The 17,500-nt window shown below is 44.0% G+C and overlaps 1 protein-coding gene across 1 annotated transcript in view; it reads left to right on the top strand.

The window, feature by feature from the left end:
• The window catches only part of LOC106577377 (transcription factor COE3), a 217,881-nt gene that overhangs the window by 195,963 nt on the left and 4,418 nt on the right, over positions 1-17,500 (top strand). Inside the window, exons 14-17 of the mRNA XM_082964544.1 lie at positions 5,315-5,380; positions 7,806-7,983; positions 10,997-11,194; positions 11,993-12,190. Of these exons, the coding sequence (XP_082820670.1) occupies positions 5,315-5,380; positions 7,806-7,983; positions 10,997-11,194; positions 11,993-12,190 (640 nt within the window). The remainder of the gene's footprint in view (positions 1-5,314; positions 5,381-7,805; positions 7,984-10,996; positions 11,195-11,992; positions 12,191-17,500) is intronic.

Here is a 17,500-nt window from a genome sequence, read left to right on the forward strand (position 1 = left end):
CACAGCTCTTCCTCTCAGAGCACTCTGTCTCTCCATTTGGACGTGTTTAAACCACATATGAGATGAAGTCCTAACGTCGCCGTTAGTTAGAAAACAAAATAACACGCCCCCCAACAACAACAAAAAAATTCGAACAAGCGAACAATCCAGGAAATGCACCTCTTTCCACTTTCGCAAATAACGTTGTCGGGCTTTTAGTGTACAGGTGAGAGGGAATTTAGATAGCCTTACTGATGTACCACGCAGGACCCCGCATGAGACGATGGCAGAAACAGAGATGGAATCTAGCAGTTTCAATAAAACAACATAAATATTTGATTTGCCCTTCTAATGGACCCCGATGTGAAGTACTGCAGCATGTAAATGAAAGAGCCGGGTGATTCATCATGGTTAAGCCAGCCGTCTCAGCGCTCTGCGCCCCGGTCAGAGCAACGCTACCCGCCACGTAAAGCAGCAATTGACCCTTCTATATATTCTGAATGAGAAGAGTAATGGAATGAAAGAACATCAGCATTAGATGTTGCAGAAAGGGGAGAATGAAGGGAGAGAGAGAGAAGGGAGAGAGAGGAGAGAGGGGAGAGAGAGAGGAGAGAGAGGAGAGAGAAGAGAGAGAGAGGAGAGAGAGAGGAGAGAGAGGAGAGAGAGAGAAGAGAGTGAGAGGAGAGAGAGAGAGGAGAGAGAAGAGAGAGAGAGGAGAGAGGAGAGAGGAGAGAGAGAGGAGAGAGAGAGAAGAGAGAGAAAGACGAGAGAGAGAAGAGAGAGGAGAGAGAGGAGGGAGAGGAGAGAGAGAGAGAGGAGAGAGAGAGGAGAGAGAGGAGAGAGAGGAGGGAGAGAGGAGAGAGAGAGAGGAGAGAGAGAGAGCGAGAGAGAGAGAGAGAGAGGAGAGAGAGGAGGGAGAGAGGAGAGAGAGAGGAGAGAGAGGAGAGAGAGGAGAGAGTGAGAAAGAAGAGAGAGAGAGGAGAGAGAGAGAGGAGAGAGAGAGAGCGAGAGAGAGAGAGAGAGAGAGAGAGAGAGAGAGAGAGAGAGAGAGAGAGAGGAGAGAGTGCTAGGTGATGAAATAATGGGGCAGGGTGGAGGGGGTTTGAATCTAAAGTGTATATTAACATTGAGGCAAAGCATCAGACTAGCTGCCATTTACCTCTATAGCTTCACCCCACAGTTAATAATATTACCACATTATTGATTTTCCTACTTTTTTTCCCAGAGAGATCATTAATACACATAGTTTGATGAGTAATTGTGATGCGACAGAAAACCGTTATGGTGAGCTTTGTATTGGCCTTGACGTATCACTGATTACATTGCTGCTTCGTAGTATACATCCTGTACAGAGAGCCTGAATGGAGTTCACCTCCCTAATCTGGATAACATCAAACACTAGGCTGATCCAAGGTCGGAAGAGAACACATATCCACATGGATATATCACCATCCAGAGAGGAAGTAAATGCAATAACTAGGAGCTGTCATGTGATACGGAAGAATGCAAAGGGGGACTTTTTAAGGGACTTGTTTGAAAACAGTGTAATCCATTCTGTCCTGGTTGCACTGGGACAAAACAGAGGACATGACAATACTATTACGACCTGATACATCCCCTTACTCCTTTGTCAAAATCATGTCGTGGTAACCTAGCTTATTTTCTACCAGCAGAGTTAAAGGTACAACCAGCAACTATCCCCCTTGGTTGTTTTTCTCTTGTTTCACTTGGCAAACACAAATCCATTTAAATTCCTTTTCAATCTCCATACAGAAGATATTGTATTATTTATTTTTTGGGGGGAAATGCGTTCATGTCGAGCAATTACCCATATGCATTTAAATTCATCTTCTTTTGCCTACTTTTCTTTTTTTTTGAGGTTGCTACATCTACTGCACCTGCTGAAATGTATTCATAACCAGAGGCAAGAACTAACAGAATAATTGCTTTACAGTTTTATAATGACATTATCACCTGGAGGCACATCACCTTGGTTACCTTCTTTAACAGAGATGATATGTACTCCTCAAGATAGTCAAGTGCGAGGATAATCAGTACCACCCCCCCTCACCCCCCATTTAAATGGCTTGTCGTCCGTGGGCATAACAATGAACACTTGTAATAATAACACTATCACATTTATCATGAAACAAGCTCTGAGTTCATGTTGAGCTTTAATAGTTCCCGTTTAACCCAGACTCTGTAACGTCCCTGTGAAAAAGCGAGTCAATTACACTTATCGTCTTGGACACTTTTCAGAATTTACATTGAAATGCACCTCGAACAGCCATTCCTCTGTTAATCATATTCACAGCATGAGCCTCTTTGCATGAGTGGGGCCATGGTGGAACAAAACAAACACAACAGAACTCATTCAAAGCACCCTTGACTGATTGGGTTACGTTCTTCTGACTTCTCACCGTGCAATATGATCAGCACTTAAACGCAGCCCTGCAAATCAGGTTCATTAGTTAAGACGTTATGTGGTAAATGACAGATTAAAGATGAGAGGCAATGTTATTTTCCTGAGCCCATCCTTATGTTTCCTCCTACAGTAGAGTGCCATATGGACGAGTAGTGGAGGGCGAGAGCCAGCATTTCCTGTTTCTCCGGAATGAGAAATGGGTTGTGTATAACGTGCCAGTTTTAATTGTGATAATCGTCGCTCAAAATGGGGAGGCATGTAAAAACTCTTGTGATATGACGGAAGAGATTATGAGTAATTATTAACGTGGCAGAAAAACACTTTATCTTCCTCTCAGAGAGAGAGAGAGAGATATAGAGCTAGAGAAAGAGACAGAGAGAGAGAGAGAGAGAGAGAGAGCAGCCTGGGTTGATGAGAGTAGATTAAGACAGCTGGCCCAGTCATTGATTGTACCTGCCTCATGACAAGTGTAATTCTTTATTTGTATGCAAACTAGATGCATGCAACATCAAGCATAGACATCCATTTCAGAGGTAAATGCTCATTTTAAGAGCCATCCATCCGGCAATTTTCTGGATTAGATGGCCGGGTGTATAAAACGTATGGAGCTACACAAGAAACCCTGTCTCCTGTCATTAATCTCAATAAATAAAGGATCCAACATGGTTTATGTTGTTCTGAATGAAACACCAATCCAACAACGATCAGAGTCTCCGTGGTCACCCAGTGTTCTTCTGAAAACAGCAGTCTACATTTACAATCCAACCACGATCAGAGTCTCCGTGGTCACCCAGTGTTCTTCTGAAAACAGCAGTCTACATTTACAATCCAACCACGATCAGAGTCTCCGTGGTCACCCAGTGTTCTTCTGAAAACAGCAGTCTACATTTACAATCCAACCACGATCAGAGTCTCCGTGGTGACCCAGTGTTCTTCTGAAAACAGCAGTCTACATTTACAATCCAACCACGATCAGAGTCTCCGTGGTCACCCAGTGTTCTTCTGAAAACAAGCAGTCTGCATTTACATTGAGTCTACAATATATATGGTGATGTTTGCCGTATTTATTTGCTGTGATCTGATAAAGCTTTGTGCGGTGGAACAAGACAGAATTGTTAATGTATATCAATGGTACCAGCCAAAAGAGGAACTAGAAGGAATGGTATTTTGAATAAGACTTTCGGAGGACTATTTGGTTAAATTAACACTATCTACATCTTTCCACTCAAAAAAATCTAAATATCCCAAGAATACTGCTTTAGTTCTTTTTTTTCGGCCTTGAAAACAACAACCAGCCCAAATCGAGAGAAACTGGCTGAAGCTTCTCAGTGTTGTATTGTTGACACTTGGCAAGGCGTATTCTCATTTCGGTAGGGGACTTAAGCAGCAAGTGAATCCATGTTGTTATAAAGTAGAGGGGAGGCATGCAGACATGGATAAGACAGGGTCCTGTGCATCCCATGTCCCTGGGCACTGGCACTCATCGCTGGCTGGATGTGAAGTCATTTATGAAGTCCTTTACAACAGGCAGTGAAAGAGGTTAATTGAAAAATGTCCTAATGTCATTATGAAAGAACTAGATTAACCCAAGCTAATTCACTTTATTGTTGGGAAGAAAGAAGAATGAGCATTGAACTCTCCTGCAAATGTGGGGCTTGAATTAGGGGTGAGATGTTGTCTTTAAGGACTCTGCCAGTTTAATTAAGATATGGAAAATGACTCATTGTTCTACGCCACTAAAGTGCTGGGAATTAGCAGCCAAATGCAGTGCCTGGCCGCCTTTCATATCGGGCAATGTGTGTTTGTTTGTTTAATACCCAGCAGCATTAAAAAAAACTCAAGTACTTATTTTACTCATTTAGCATTAAGGTTGGAGTCTATTGGAACTACTTAACAATCTGGCAGCCCTCTGATGTGTAACTGAGCCTAATAAAATGGGTTAGATTAGAACCCTCTATGTTGGTTATTAGAGTCCTTATCAGAACTGGTACAGTAGTAGGTTATATACAGTACCTACTAGGCTAGCCAACTTCCCTAAACATGGATATGCAAAAATGTTTTTTTTTATCCACGCTGAACAAAAATGTAAACACAACATGTAAAGTGTTGGTCCCGTGTTTTTGGAGCTGTAATAAAATATCCCCGGAATTTTACATACGTTCAAAAAAGCTTATTTCTCTCAAAATGTGTTTACATCCCTGTTAGTGCGCATTTCTCCATTGCCAAGATAATACATCCACCTGACAGGTGTGGCATATCAAGAAGCTGATTAAACAGCATGATCATTACACAGGTGCACCTTGTGCTGGGGACAATAAGAAGCCACTCTAAAAGGTGCAGTTTTGTCACACAACACAATACCACAGCCAAAAATGTTCAGGGAGCTTGCAATTAGCATGTTCTTATGTTAATTTCTCTACCATAAGCCGCCTCCAACTTCATTTTAGAGAATTTGGCAGTACATCCAACCGGCCTCACAACCGCAGACTACATGTATGGCGTCGTGTGGGCGAGCGGTATGCTGATGTCAACGTTGTGAACAGAGTGCCCCATGATGGCGGTCGGGTTATGGTGGGGGCAGGCATAAGCTATGGACAACAAACACAACAGCATTTTAACGATGGCAATTTGAATACACAAAGATACATGTGATGAGATCCTGAGACCCATTTATTTAAAATGACCGATCTCCTTATATGAACTGTAACTCAGTAAAATCTTTGAAATTGTTGTGTTTATATTTTTTTTGTTCAGTTTATTTAACCTTTATTTAACCTGATAGTCCAGTTGAGATCAGAAGACCTCTTTCCAAAGGAAGACCTGGATAAAAAGATGGATTGTGAGATTGTTTGGTCCTTTTCCTTCCTGTGTTGTGTGTCTGACTCTGGTCTCATGTGTTCTCTCCTGTAGGAGGTGTTGCTGAAGAGAGCAGCTGACCTTGTGGAGGCTCTGTATGGAATGCCCCACAACAACCAGGTAAAGGCACTGCACAACACAACACAGCATCCTGCGCTCTGCACTGTCTATCACATGCAGATTTCTCTCTCTCTCTCTCTGTCTCTGTGTCTCTCTGTGTCTCTCTGTCTCTCTCTCTCTCTTTGTCTCTCTCTGTCTCTCTCTCTGTCTCTCTCTCACTGTCTCTCTCTCTCTGTCTCTCTCTCTTTCTCTCTCTCTCTCTCTCTCTCTCTCTGTCTCTCTCTCTTTGTGTACATTTGCGGTAATTAAATCAGCTTTTTTTCCCTGCAACCCTCCACTTTCTTTCTCTTTTTCAAAGCTAGCTCCAGGCCATTGTACTGTATGTAGTACTGTGGTGTCATTGCTCTCGGAGAGGTTGAATATTTATTTTTCCTGTTCTCCCAACGTATTTATTCCTGGCTACTGCACACATCTGAGATAGAGGAGGTAATCAGTCAAAACACACACACAGAGAGACCTATTCAAATGAGAGAATAACCTTGAACCAGGGCCAAAAGGTGCTTTCTGTAACCAATGCAAATTCCCTCCAAATAAATGTATGGAGCACAGCTTTATCAGGCTCTAATGCATTCAGACGAATTGACCTAGGTAGTACTTTTTATTTTCTCTTTCTCTCTCTCTCTCTCTCTCTCTCTCTCTCTCTCTCTCGCTCTCTCTCTCTCTCTCTCTCTCTCCAATGTTTCAGCTAAATTATAACCTTGTGCTATAGCAGTTTCAGATGACTCAGTTATACTGAAACATCCACAAATGACAGCAGTTTGAATGCACCGAGGTGTCTGTTTAAACTACTGGCACACAGCTCGGACACCCACGCATACCCCACAAGACATGCCACCAGAGGTCTCTTCACAGTCCCCAAGTCCAGAACAGACTATGGGAGGCACACAGTACTACATAGAGCCATGACTACATGGAACTCTATTCCACATAAAGTAACTCATGCAAAGTGTAAAATTAGATTTAAAAAACAGTTAAATAATTACACCTTATGGAACAGCAGGGAATGTGAAGCAACACAAACATAGGCACAGACACATGCATACATACACACACACACATGACAGCATACGCACTATACTACACATGGATTGTGTTTTGTAGATATGTGATAGTGGAGTAGGGGCCTAAGGGAACACACTTAATGTGTTGTGAATTCTGTTGTGAATGTATTGTAATGTTTAAAAAAACTGTATAAACTGCCTTAATTTTGCTGGACCCCAGAAAGAGTAGTTGCTGCCTTGGCAGGAACTAATGGGGATCCATAATAAACCCCAGGAAGAGTAGCTGCTGCCTTGGCAGAAACTAATGGGGATCCATAATAAACCTCAGGAAGAGTAGCTGCTGCCTTGGCAGGAACTAATGGGGATCCATAATAAACCCCAGGAAGAGTAGCTGCTGCCTTGGCAGAAACTAATGGGGATCCATAATAAACCTCAGGAAGAGTAGCTGCTGCCTTGGCAGGAACTAATGGGGATCCATAATAAACCCCAGGAAGAGTAGCTGCTGCCTTGGCAGGAACTAATGGGGATCCATAATAAACCCCAGGAAGAGTAGCTGCTGCCTTGGCACTAACTAATGGGGATCCATAATAAACCCCAGGAAGAGTAGCTGCTGCCTTGGCAGGAACTAATGGGGATCCATAATAAACCCCAGGAAGAGTAGCTGCTACCTTGGCAGGAACTAATGGGGATCCATAATAAACCCCAGGAAGAGTAGCTGCTGCCTTGGCACTAACTAATGGGGATCCATAATAAACCCCAGGAAGAGTAGCCGCTGCCTTGACAGGAACTAATGGGGATCCATAATAAACCCCAGGAAGAGTAGCTGCTGCCTTGACAGGAACTAATGGGGATCCATAATAAACCCCAGGAAGAGTAGCCGCTGCCTTGGCAGGAACCAATGGGGATCCATAATAAACCCCAGGAAGAGTAGCCGCTGCCTTGGCAGGAACCAATGGGGATCCATAATAAACCCCAGGAAGAGTAGCCGCTACTTTGGCAGGAACTAATGGGGATCCATAATAAACCCCAGGAAGAGTAGCTGCTGCCTTGGCAGGAACCAATGGGGATCCATAATAAACCCCAGGAAGAGTAGCTGCTGCCTTGACAGGAACTAATGGGGATCCATAATTAACCCCAGGAAGAGTAGCTGCTGCCTTGACAGGAACTAATGGGGATCCATAATAAACCCCAGGAAGAGTAGCCGCTGCCTTGGCAGGAACCAATGGGGATCCATAATAAACCCCAGGAAGAGTAGCTGCTACTTTGGCAGGAACTAATGTGGATCCATAATAAATACAAATACCATTACTGTAACCTTCATCTGCGTATGTGTTCAAATACACAAGGTCACAATGAGACTAAATGTTTAATGTTAAAGGCAGACATATGGATCACTTGTAACACGTCCTCTCCTCCTCTTTCAGGAGATCATCTTGAAGCGAGCGGCCGACATCGCCGAGGCCCTGTACAGCGTCCCACGTAACCACAACCAGATCCCTTCACTGGGCAACACGGCGTCGCACGGCGGCATGATGGGGGTCAACTCGTTCGGCAGCCAGCTCGCCGTCAACGTCTCAGAAACATCACAGGGTAATGACCAGGGTATGTAGCCATGGGGACCTCCCAAATGGCTCCCTATTCCCTTCTTAGTGCACTACATAGGGAAAGTAGTGCACTATATAGGGAAAGTAGTGCACTACATTGAGAAAGTAGTGCACTATATAGGGAATAGGGTGCCATTTTGGACGTACTCCATGAGTGAAGATAAGCTGCCAACAACAACTAATCTAGCTTTACCCTTTAATATTACCTGGCCGGCTCTGACTTTCTGCTTGCAGCCGCTCTATCTTCCCTGGCTGGATCTTATAACTGTCGTCCCTGGGGACTAGCCTGATGCTGTCACCGCCTCCCCTGTTCTGTTTGCCTGCCTGGCTCGGCTGGGAATGACCCGCCGACCCACCGAACGCTCCCCACTATTCACTTAGCAGCCGCCTAGGATGATAATACTTAATAACATCTGTTCTGTGTTGCCACAGCTAAGGTCAGGGTTTACATCTGTTCTGTGTTGCCACCGCTAAGGTCAGGGTTTACATCTGTTCTGTGTTGCCACCGCTAAGGTCAGGGTTTACATCTGTTCTGTGTTGCTACCGCTAAGGTCAGGGTTTACATCTGTTCTGTGTTGCCACCGCTAAGGTCAGGGTTTACATCTGTTCTGTGTTGCCACCGCTAAGGTCAGGGTTTACATCTGTTCTGTGTTGCCACCGCTAAGGTCAGGGTTTACATCTGTTCTGTGTTGCCACCGCTAAGGTCAGGGTTTACATCTGTTCTGTGTTGCCACCGCTAAGGTCAGTGTACGCTGGATAGTGTGATTATTTCTTAATGTCTTAGTCTCATGACACATGCTAGGAGTGTACACATGTAACACTGGTGGACCTATAGCTAGCTAGATGCTAGGAGTGTACACATGTAACACTGGTGGACCTATAACTAGCTAGATGCTAGGAGTGTACACATGTCTCACTGGTAGACATATAGCTAGCTAGATGCTAGGAGTGTACACAGGTCTCACTGGTAGACCTATAGAAAGCTAGATGCTAGGAGTGTACACATGTCTCACTGGTAGACCTATAGCTAGCTAGATGCTAGGAGTGTACACATGTCTCATTGGTAGACCTATAGCTAGCTAGATGCTAGGAGTGTACACAGGTCTTACTGGTAGACATATAGCTAGCTAGATGCTAGGAGTGTCCACATGTAACACTGGTAGACCTATAGCTAGCTAGATGCTAGGAGTGTACATATGTCTCACTGGTAGACATATAGCTAGCTAGATGCCAGGAGTGTCCACATGTAACACTGGTAGACCTATAGCTAGCTAGATGCTAGGAGTGTACACATGTAACACTGCTAGACCTATAGCTAACTAGATGCTAGGAGTGTACACATGTAACACTGGTAGACCTATAGCTAGCTAGATGCTAGGAGTGTACACAGGTCTCACTGGTAGACCTATAGCTAGCTATATGCTAAGAGTGTACACATGTAACACTGGTAGACCTATAGCTAGCTAGATGCTAAGAGTGTACACATGTAACACTGGTAGACCTATAGCTAGCTAGATGCTAGGAGTGTACACAGGTCTCACTGGTAGACCTATAGAAAGCTACGAGTGATGCAGCGGTCTAAGAGGTGAGGTGTCACCACAGTCCCTGGTTTGAATCCAGGCTATATCACATCCGGCTGTGATTGGGAGTCCCATACGGTGGCGCACAATTGGCCCAGCGTCGTCCAGGTTTGGCCGGGGTAGGCCAAAACCTACCCCGGTAAATAAGAATTTGTTTTTAACTGACTTGCCTTGTTACATTTACATTTACAATTTAGTCATTTAGCAGACGCCCTTATCCAGAGCGACTTACACTAGTGAATGCATACATTTCATACATTTTTTCTTCTTCTAATTCGTACTGGTCCCCCGTGGGAATCGAACCCACAACCCTGGCGTTGCAAACACCATGCTCTACCAACTGAGCCATCTAAATAAAGGTTACATTTGAAAACAAAAGCCCATGTAGATATTATGTGATGGCTCCACAGTAAATACAGACAATCCTGCATACAGCATTGGCTGTATTTACTGGTTGTATTTACTGGTTGTATTTACTGGTTGTATTTACTCGTTGTCACCTGGTCTCAGTAAGGAACTCCCCTCACCTGGTTGTCTAGGTCTCAGTAAGGAACTCCCCTCACCTGGTTGTCTAAGTCTTAGGGTTTTCTGGGTAGGTTTCCGTGTGCTTTCATGAGGAGAAGCACACATCTGTGTACTTACTGGACACATGGCATAATACATGAGAGATGTCAGTCAGCTGGCTGATGGACACAGAGTCTTAACAACACATTAAAACACTATGGTCGAGCGTCAGGCTCGCGTCAGGCTCTATTCCCTACGTCACCAGTCAAACTCATTCCACAGAGGGTCGAGTGTCTGCGGGTTTTCGCTCCTCCCTTGTACTTGGTGGATGAATTAAGATCACCGATTAGTAAGGAACTCCCCTCACCTGGTTGTCTAGGTCTCAGTAAGGAACCCACCTCACATGGTTGTCTAGGTCTCAGTAAGGAACTCTCCTCACCTGGTTGTCTAGGTCTCAGTAAGGAACTCCCCTCACCTGGTTGTCTAGGTCTCAGTAAGGAACTCCCCTCACCTGGTTGTCTAGGTCTCAGTAAGGAACTCCCCTCACCTGGTTGTCAAGGTCTCAGTAAGGAACTCCCCTCACCTGGTTGTCTAGGTCTCAGTAAGGAACTCCCCTCACCTGGTTGTCAAGGTCTTAATTGAAAGGAACAACTAAAAACTTGCAGACACTAAGCCCTCCATGGAATGAGTTTGACATCCCTGCCCTACATAGTGCACTACTTTTGACCAGAGCCCTATGTTCCCTATGGTCCCTATGGTACCTATGTTATCTGTGGTCCCTGTGGTCCCTGTGGGCCCTGATCAAAAGCAGGCCACTAAATAAGGAACAGGTCGTCACTTCGGACATATAGTAGACTATGTATCTATACAATACCCCAATGTTGTGGCTCTACCTTCCCTAAGTCCTTTTCTCCCCCCTCTCAACAGTAGGATACAGCCGTCAAACCAGCAGTGTGTCCCCTCGAGGCTACGTCCCCAGCAGCACCCCACAACAGGCCAACTACAACACCGTTAGCAACAGCATGAACGGCTACGGCAACCCCATGTCCAATCTGGGAGTACCCAGTTCACCAGGCTTCCTCAACGGCTCCTCTGCCAACTCCCCCTACGGCAGTAAGTATCAAGGTAACGACACACCTCTACTTCCTCCTTATCTACGAGTCTGAGGAGCTTAGCTTTTTCTTGATTTTCTTGATTTTCTTGATTTTTTATTTTCTTGATTTACTTGATTTTTTATTTTTTTTATTTTCTTTCTTTTCTTTATTTTTGATTTACTTGATTTTTGCCTAAACCCCCCCCCCCCCCCCCCCCCCCTCTGTTATTGTTTTGATTAGTGTTTGTATTATTTTGGAATGTGTGCTACTGGATAAAAGGAGGGGTGACTCTGGAGGCTGAAAACCCAAGACTCAACTTAAAAAAAAAGTCATCAATCAGACTTACAAATTTACACAAAAAAATACATGGAAAAGTAAAAAAATGTATGACATGGTGCACGCCCCCAATAGAAAATGCCAAAAATTATAGAAGCAAAGTTTTTGTGACTGATTTCCCCCCAATCAAGAGTCTATTGTCAGATACCTATTATCCAGAGTGGCCAAGGCAGAACATTTCATATCACAATCCCACAAACTCCAAATATGAATTTGAAAAACATTTTTGTTATTATTACAAATTGGTTTCTTACTTAAGTAAATGTTATTATTTGTCGAATCCCATCCAAATTCTGATCATTTCTTTTTTAAATCACAAATCATCTTGATTTCTCCTGATTTCTTTCTACATCTATATACGTTTTGATTTGAAAAGAGGCAAGGCCCTATCAATTAATTTAATCAATCAATCTAAAAAAAATCTTGATTTTTGAATTATCTGTGCCGTGGTGAAACTCCTCTCTGAGTGGTGCTTATGTTTGCTTTATTGCAGTAGTGCCGTCGAGCCCTACCATGGCAGCCTCTTCGGTCAGCCTCTCTTCAAACTGTAGCAGTACACACGGCATTTTCTCATTCTCACCTGCCAATGTCATCTCTGCAGTGAAACAAAAGAGCGCCTTTGCCCCTGTTGTAAGGCCCCAAGCTTCTCCACCACCTTCTTGCACCAGTGCAAATGGCAATGGACTTCAAGGTGAGCTGTCCTCCCTCCTTTTACAGTGCCCTCCATAGTCATTCTGTCCTTCTGTTCTGTTCTGACCTGTTGGCCTACTGGCATCTCTCTGTTCTGTTCTGACCTGTTGGCCTACTGTCATCTCTCTGTTCTGTTCTGACCTGTTTGGCCCACTGGCATCTCTCTCACCTGCCTACCTGCCCACCTCCACCCAAAACCATGGGCAACCATGCACCGCCAGTCTGGGTTAAACGAGAGTACGAGTGGACATAAATGATATATTTGAGGATGGATGATGATTGCGTGGACGGATGGATGGATGGATTGATGGGTACATTATGCCTGCATGTATGTGTTGATTTATTTATTTATGTATTTATTTATCAAACCATTAATGATTAAGGGAAGTTAGGAGTCTCTGGGGGTTACTCTCCCCCTATATATTTTTGCATCATAATACCATAGTACAGCATATCAGTACATACAGGGTTGGGGTCAATTCTGAATTGATTTGTAAATTGCTCTTTAATTCCAATTCCATTTTTTTATTTTAATTTTATTTAATTTGGCCACATACCACAGAAAGCAGAATTTGAAATTAATGGGGGTTACTCTCCCCCTATATATTTTTGCATCATAATACCATAGTACAGCATATCAGTACATACAGGGTTGGGGTCAATTCTGAATTGATTTGTAAATTGCTCTTTAATTCCAATTCCATTTTTTTATTTTAATTTTATTTAATTTGGCCACATACCACAGAAAGCAGAATTTGAAAATAATTTGAATTAAAGGAAGTAGATGTAATTCAATTAAATTCCATGAAATTGTAATTATTATTTATTATTTATTTCTATCACTATAGGACTGTTCATTTTGACTTCATGTATGGTTACGAATGTCATGTAGCATATGGTTGAAACATTAAAACATTTTTTTTAACTCATTCTCCTAAAACTATTTTAAATAATTACAGTGGTCTGTAAATATTAAGAGCATGTTGTGGGTTGTCTATAATAATTTAGAATTCCCTTAATGGGGTGGCAGGTAGCCTAGTGGTTAGAGCATTGGGCCAGTAACCGAAAGGTAAAAATCTGTTGTTCTGCCCCTGAACAAGACAGTTAACCCACTGTTCCTAGGCCGTCATTGTAAATAAGAATTTGTTCTTAACTGACTTGCCTAGTAAAATAAAGGATGAATAAAAATAATGTTTCCCAGAATGCACTTGATCAAACACTGGGAACAATCTAGCAACAATCTAGCAATCTAGAAATCTTTCATGACAATGAAAAATACTGTTTGACATCTTAAAATATAATATTTGAAATCTGGCGTATATTGCTTGTTAATAAGTCGAAGATCATTTTGATAAAAGGTTTGTCAAATGAATGTCTCAGTTGAATTAGTTTGAAATGCTTTAAATGTATAGTATTATTCCTTCAGTTCAAATTATGCTTCCTGTGGGTTTGTGGTCAGTTCAAATTCAATTCAAATTCATGGTTTGAATTCACTTCAATTCAGAATTTAGAATTTAGCCGAACCTTGATAGCCTGATATATACAGTATGTATCCTAAGCTGAGTACTGTAATGATAAACAGACCAATCACGTAAGGTCCCATAGCTATCGTACTTCTGCATTATTCACTGCAGCCCTAGGATCCAGCCCTCTTTTACATTTCATCTGAATTGTACATCATATGCTTTAATATTCACATCCCATCACACCCACCCACCCATCCCCCACCCCACCCCCATCCCCCACCCTCTTCCACTGACCCTAGTGAGCCCTTTCCAGTCCTTGGTCCTTGGTGAATAGACTCCCTGTAACTCCTACAAGCACTCCAGCACGGTATTTTTTTAATGTAGCCAGCATTAGAGATCAGCACGTTCCCAGCCCTTTCGAAAGCAACACACGTCAAACTTCCCACTGATTTAGCTGGAGTATTGTCCTCGGTTAAAAATGCATGTTTTTTTCTGCTCTCGTTAAAAGCGTACACATTTTATCCACTGTGTGTTTTTTGCTAGTTGTGCAGTTTAACACCAAGACAACGTTACGCGACGCAACACAGTCTAAATATATTGCTTTTCTAATTGAGAAAAGCAGAAACTCAACAGAAATACAGAGAGGGTCATTGTGCAAACAAAACACATCAGCGTCAACCAGTTTGAATGAAAGTGTGATTCTGGCTTTATTTTCCTGCTCTATGTCAAGGCCGACTTGTTGTGCTTGAAAACAGGTTTTAGTCATAGTGTGTGCATCCAATATTAATAATGCTGGAGCTAATGAAGTGGGAAATTAAAGTTCATGCTGTTACATGTGTATACTTATTAATATGTAGTCTGCAGAAATTAATGAGGAATGCCATGTCATCAAGTCCAACTGGCAAACTTAAAAGCATTCCAACCATGACTCCACAAATAAGTCCAAAGCACTGGAGAAACAGGAAGGCCCAATTGTTAAAGTGAGTTGAAGGACCGAGTACATCAATCTTCTTTCTTCTGGCAGCTCATCTATAGGATACTCTCCATAGCATCTAAACACTACAATTCATCTGTAGCATACTCTCCCTAGCATCTGGACTGTTCAATTCATCTGTAGGATACTCTCCCTAGCATCTGAACCCTTCAATTCATCTGTAGGATACTCTCCCTAGCATCTAAACACTACAATTCATCTGTAGGATACTCTCCCTAGCATCTGAACACTACAATTCATCTATAGGATACTCTCCCTAGCATCTGAACCCTTCAATTCATCTATAGGATACTCTCCCTAGCATCTAAACACTACAATTCATCTGTAGGATACTCTCCCTAGCATCTAAACACTACAATTCATCTATAGGATACTCTCCCTAGCATCTAAACACTACAATTCATCTGTAGGATACTCTCCCTAGCATCTGAACACTACAATTAATCTATAGGATACTCTCCCTAGCATCTGAACACTACAATTCATCTGTAGGATACTCTCCCTAGCATCTAAACACTACAATTAATCTGTAGGATACTCTCCCTAGCATCTAAACACTACAATTCATCTGTAGGATACTCTCCCTAGCATCTGAACACTACAATTCATCTGTAGGATACTCTCCCTAGCATCTGAACACTACAATTTATCTGTAGGATACTCTCCCCAGCATCTGAACACTACAATTCAGGGCTCCGTTCAGTCAGATCCACTAGTCGATATCCGCATAGCGGTTGTGTTGGAGGTGGAACTGCATTAGAGTTGTCAAATCACGAAGCGGTTCCTAAAGCGGATGTTGCCATTGGCTGTAATGAGTTGCATTAACAGAAATCCCGTGCACCCTTGTTTATGAGTTGGAACACTGGAATGTGAGTTGTAATCGACACCTTCATTAGGGTGTTGAAAACGCTCATTATTTTGTTGAATGATTTTTCAATTTGAGCGTGATTATTTCTATACTGCCTAAACTTTGTCACTCGGAACTTCTAATGTGAGTGGGTCGGGTATGTCTGCTGACCGATTTGACATCTCCGATGCAGTTCCACCTCCAACAGGCCAAAACATCCACTATTCAGGTGTCTGCTATCGCTGGTTCATTTGATCTGATTCAATCTAGGAGTCAGTATATATATATATATGAAGTAGATGCATACCGTATATCATGATAAAAACATATAAAATCGTATTCATAACACGCAAACTCTAGAATTACAGATTATGTGCACCTCAGATGCGTTTACCTTGTGATAAGACTTAAAAATCCACTACACGCTGTGAAATTCAGAGACCTGCTATATGGTAGAATGCCTTGCAGTAATGTTGGCGTAAAAAAAACTACCAAGGATTTCAATTTGAGGGAACCTGAGAAGTGTCTGGTCCTTGGCTGGTGAGAGAGAGAGAAAAAAAGAAAGCGAGAGAGAGAGAGAGAGAGAGAGAGAGAGAGAGAGAGAAAGAGAGAGAGAGAGAAAGAGAGAGAGAGAAAGAGAGAGAGAGAGAAAGAGAGAGAGAGAAAGAAAGAGAGAGAGAGAGAGAGAGAGAGAGAAAGAGAGAGAGAGAAAGAGAGAGAGAGAGAAAGAGAGAGAGAGAGAGAGAGAGAGGGGGAGAGAGAGAAAGTCCTGGGTAGGGTATCTGACGTTAGCAGACGTGACCATGTTGTTTCTCAGCTGTCAGCATGGACTGCCTCCTGGGACCCCAGGCCACTGTTTGCCATTAACAAAACGCTAAAAGAAATATCACACATGTTGGGAAGACAGGATGCTTTCTCCTGAAAATGTCAGAAAGCTCCTCTTTTAAAAAGTGGTCTTTCTACTATGTCATGTTAGGAAAGCAAATTTCACTCAGACCCCACCACCCCCATCCACTCCCCTACACACTCTCCCACTACCCCCCACCCCCATCCACTCCCCTACACACTCTCCCACTACCCCCCCATCCACTCCCCTACACACTCTCCCACTACCCCCCCATCCACTCCCTACACACTCTCCCACTACCCCCCACCCCCATCCACTCCCCTACACACTCTCCCACTACCCCCCATCCACTCCCCTACACACTCTCCCACTACCCCCCCATCCACTCCTTACACACTCTCCCACTACGCCCCACCCCCATCCACTCCCCTACACACTCTCCCACTACCCCCCCATCCACTCCCTACACACTCTCCCACTACCCCCCACCCCATCCACTCCCCTACACACTCTCCCACTACCCCCCCATCCACTCCCTACACACTCTCCCACTACCCCCCACCCCCATTCACTCCCCTACACACTCTCCCACTACCCCCCATCCACTCCCCTACACACTCTCCCACTACCCCCCACCATCCACTCCCCTACACACTCTCCCACTACCCCCCCATCCACTCCCCTACACACTCTCCCACTACCCCCCACCCCCATTCACTCCCCTACACACTCTCCCACTACCCCCCCATCCACTCCCCTACACACTCTCCCACTACCCCCCCATCCACTCCCTACACACTCTCCCACTACCCCCCACCCCATCCACTCCCCTACACACTCTCCCACTACCCCCCCATCCACTCCCTACACACTCTCCCACTACCCCCCACCCCATCCACTCCCCTACACACTCTCCCACTACCCCCCCATCCACTCCCTACACACTCTCCCACTACCCCCCACCATCCACTCCCCTACACACTCTCCCACTACCCCCCCATCCACTCCCCTACACACTCTCCCACTACCCCCCACCCCCATTCACTCCCCTACACACTCTCCCACTACCCCCCCATCCACTCCCTACACACTCTCCCACTACCCCCCACCATCCACTCCCCTACACACTCTCCCACTACCCCCCCATCCACTCCCCT

This window comes from Salmo salar, chromosome 18 (genome assembly GCF_965601325.2).
Source record: "Salmo salar chromosome 18, fSalSal1, whole genome shotgun sequence".
In the NCBI taxonomy this organism is placed as follows: Eukaryota; Metazoa; Chordata; class Actinopteri; order Salmoniformes; family Salmonidae; genus Salmo; species Salmo salar.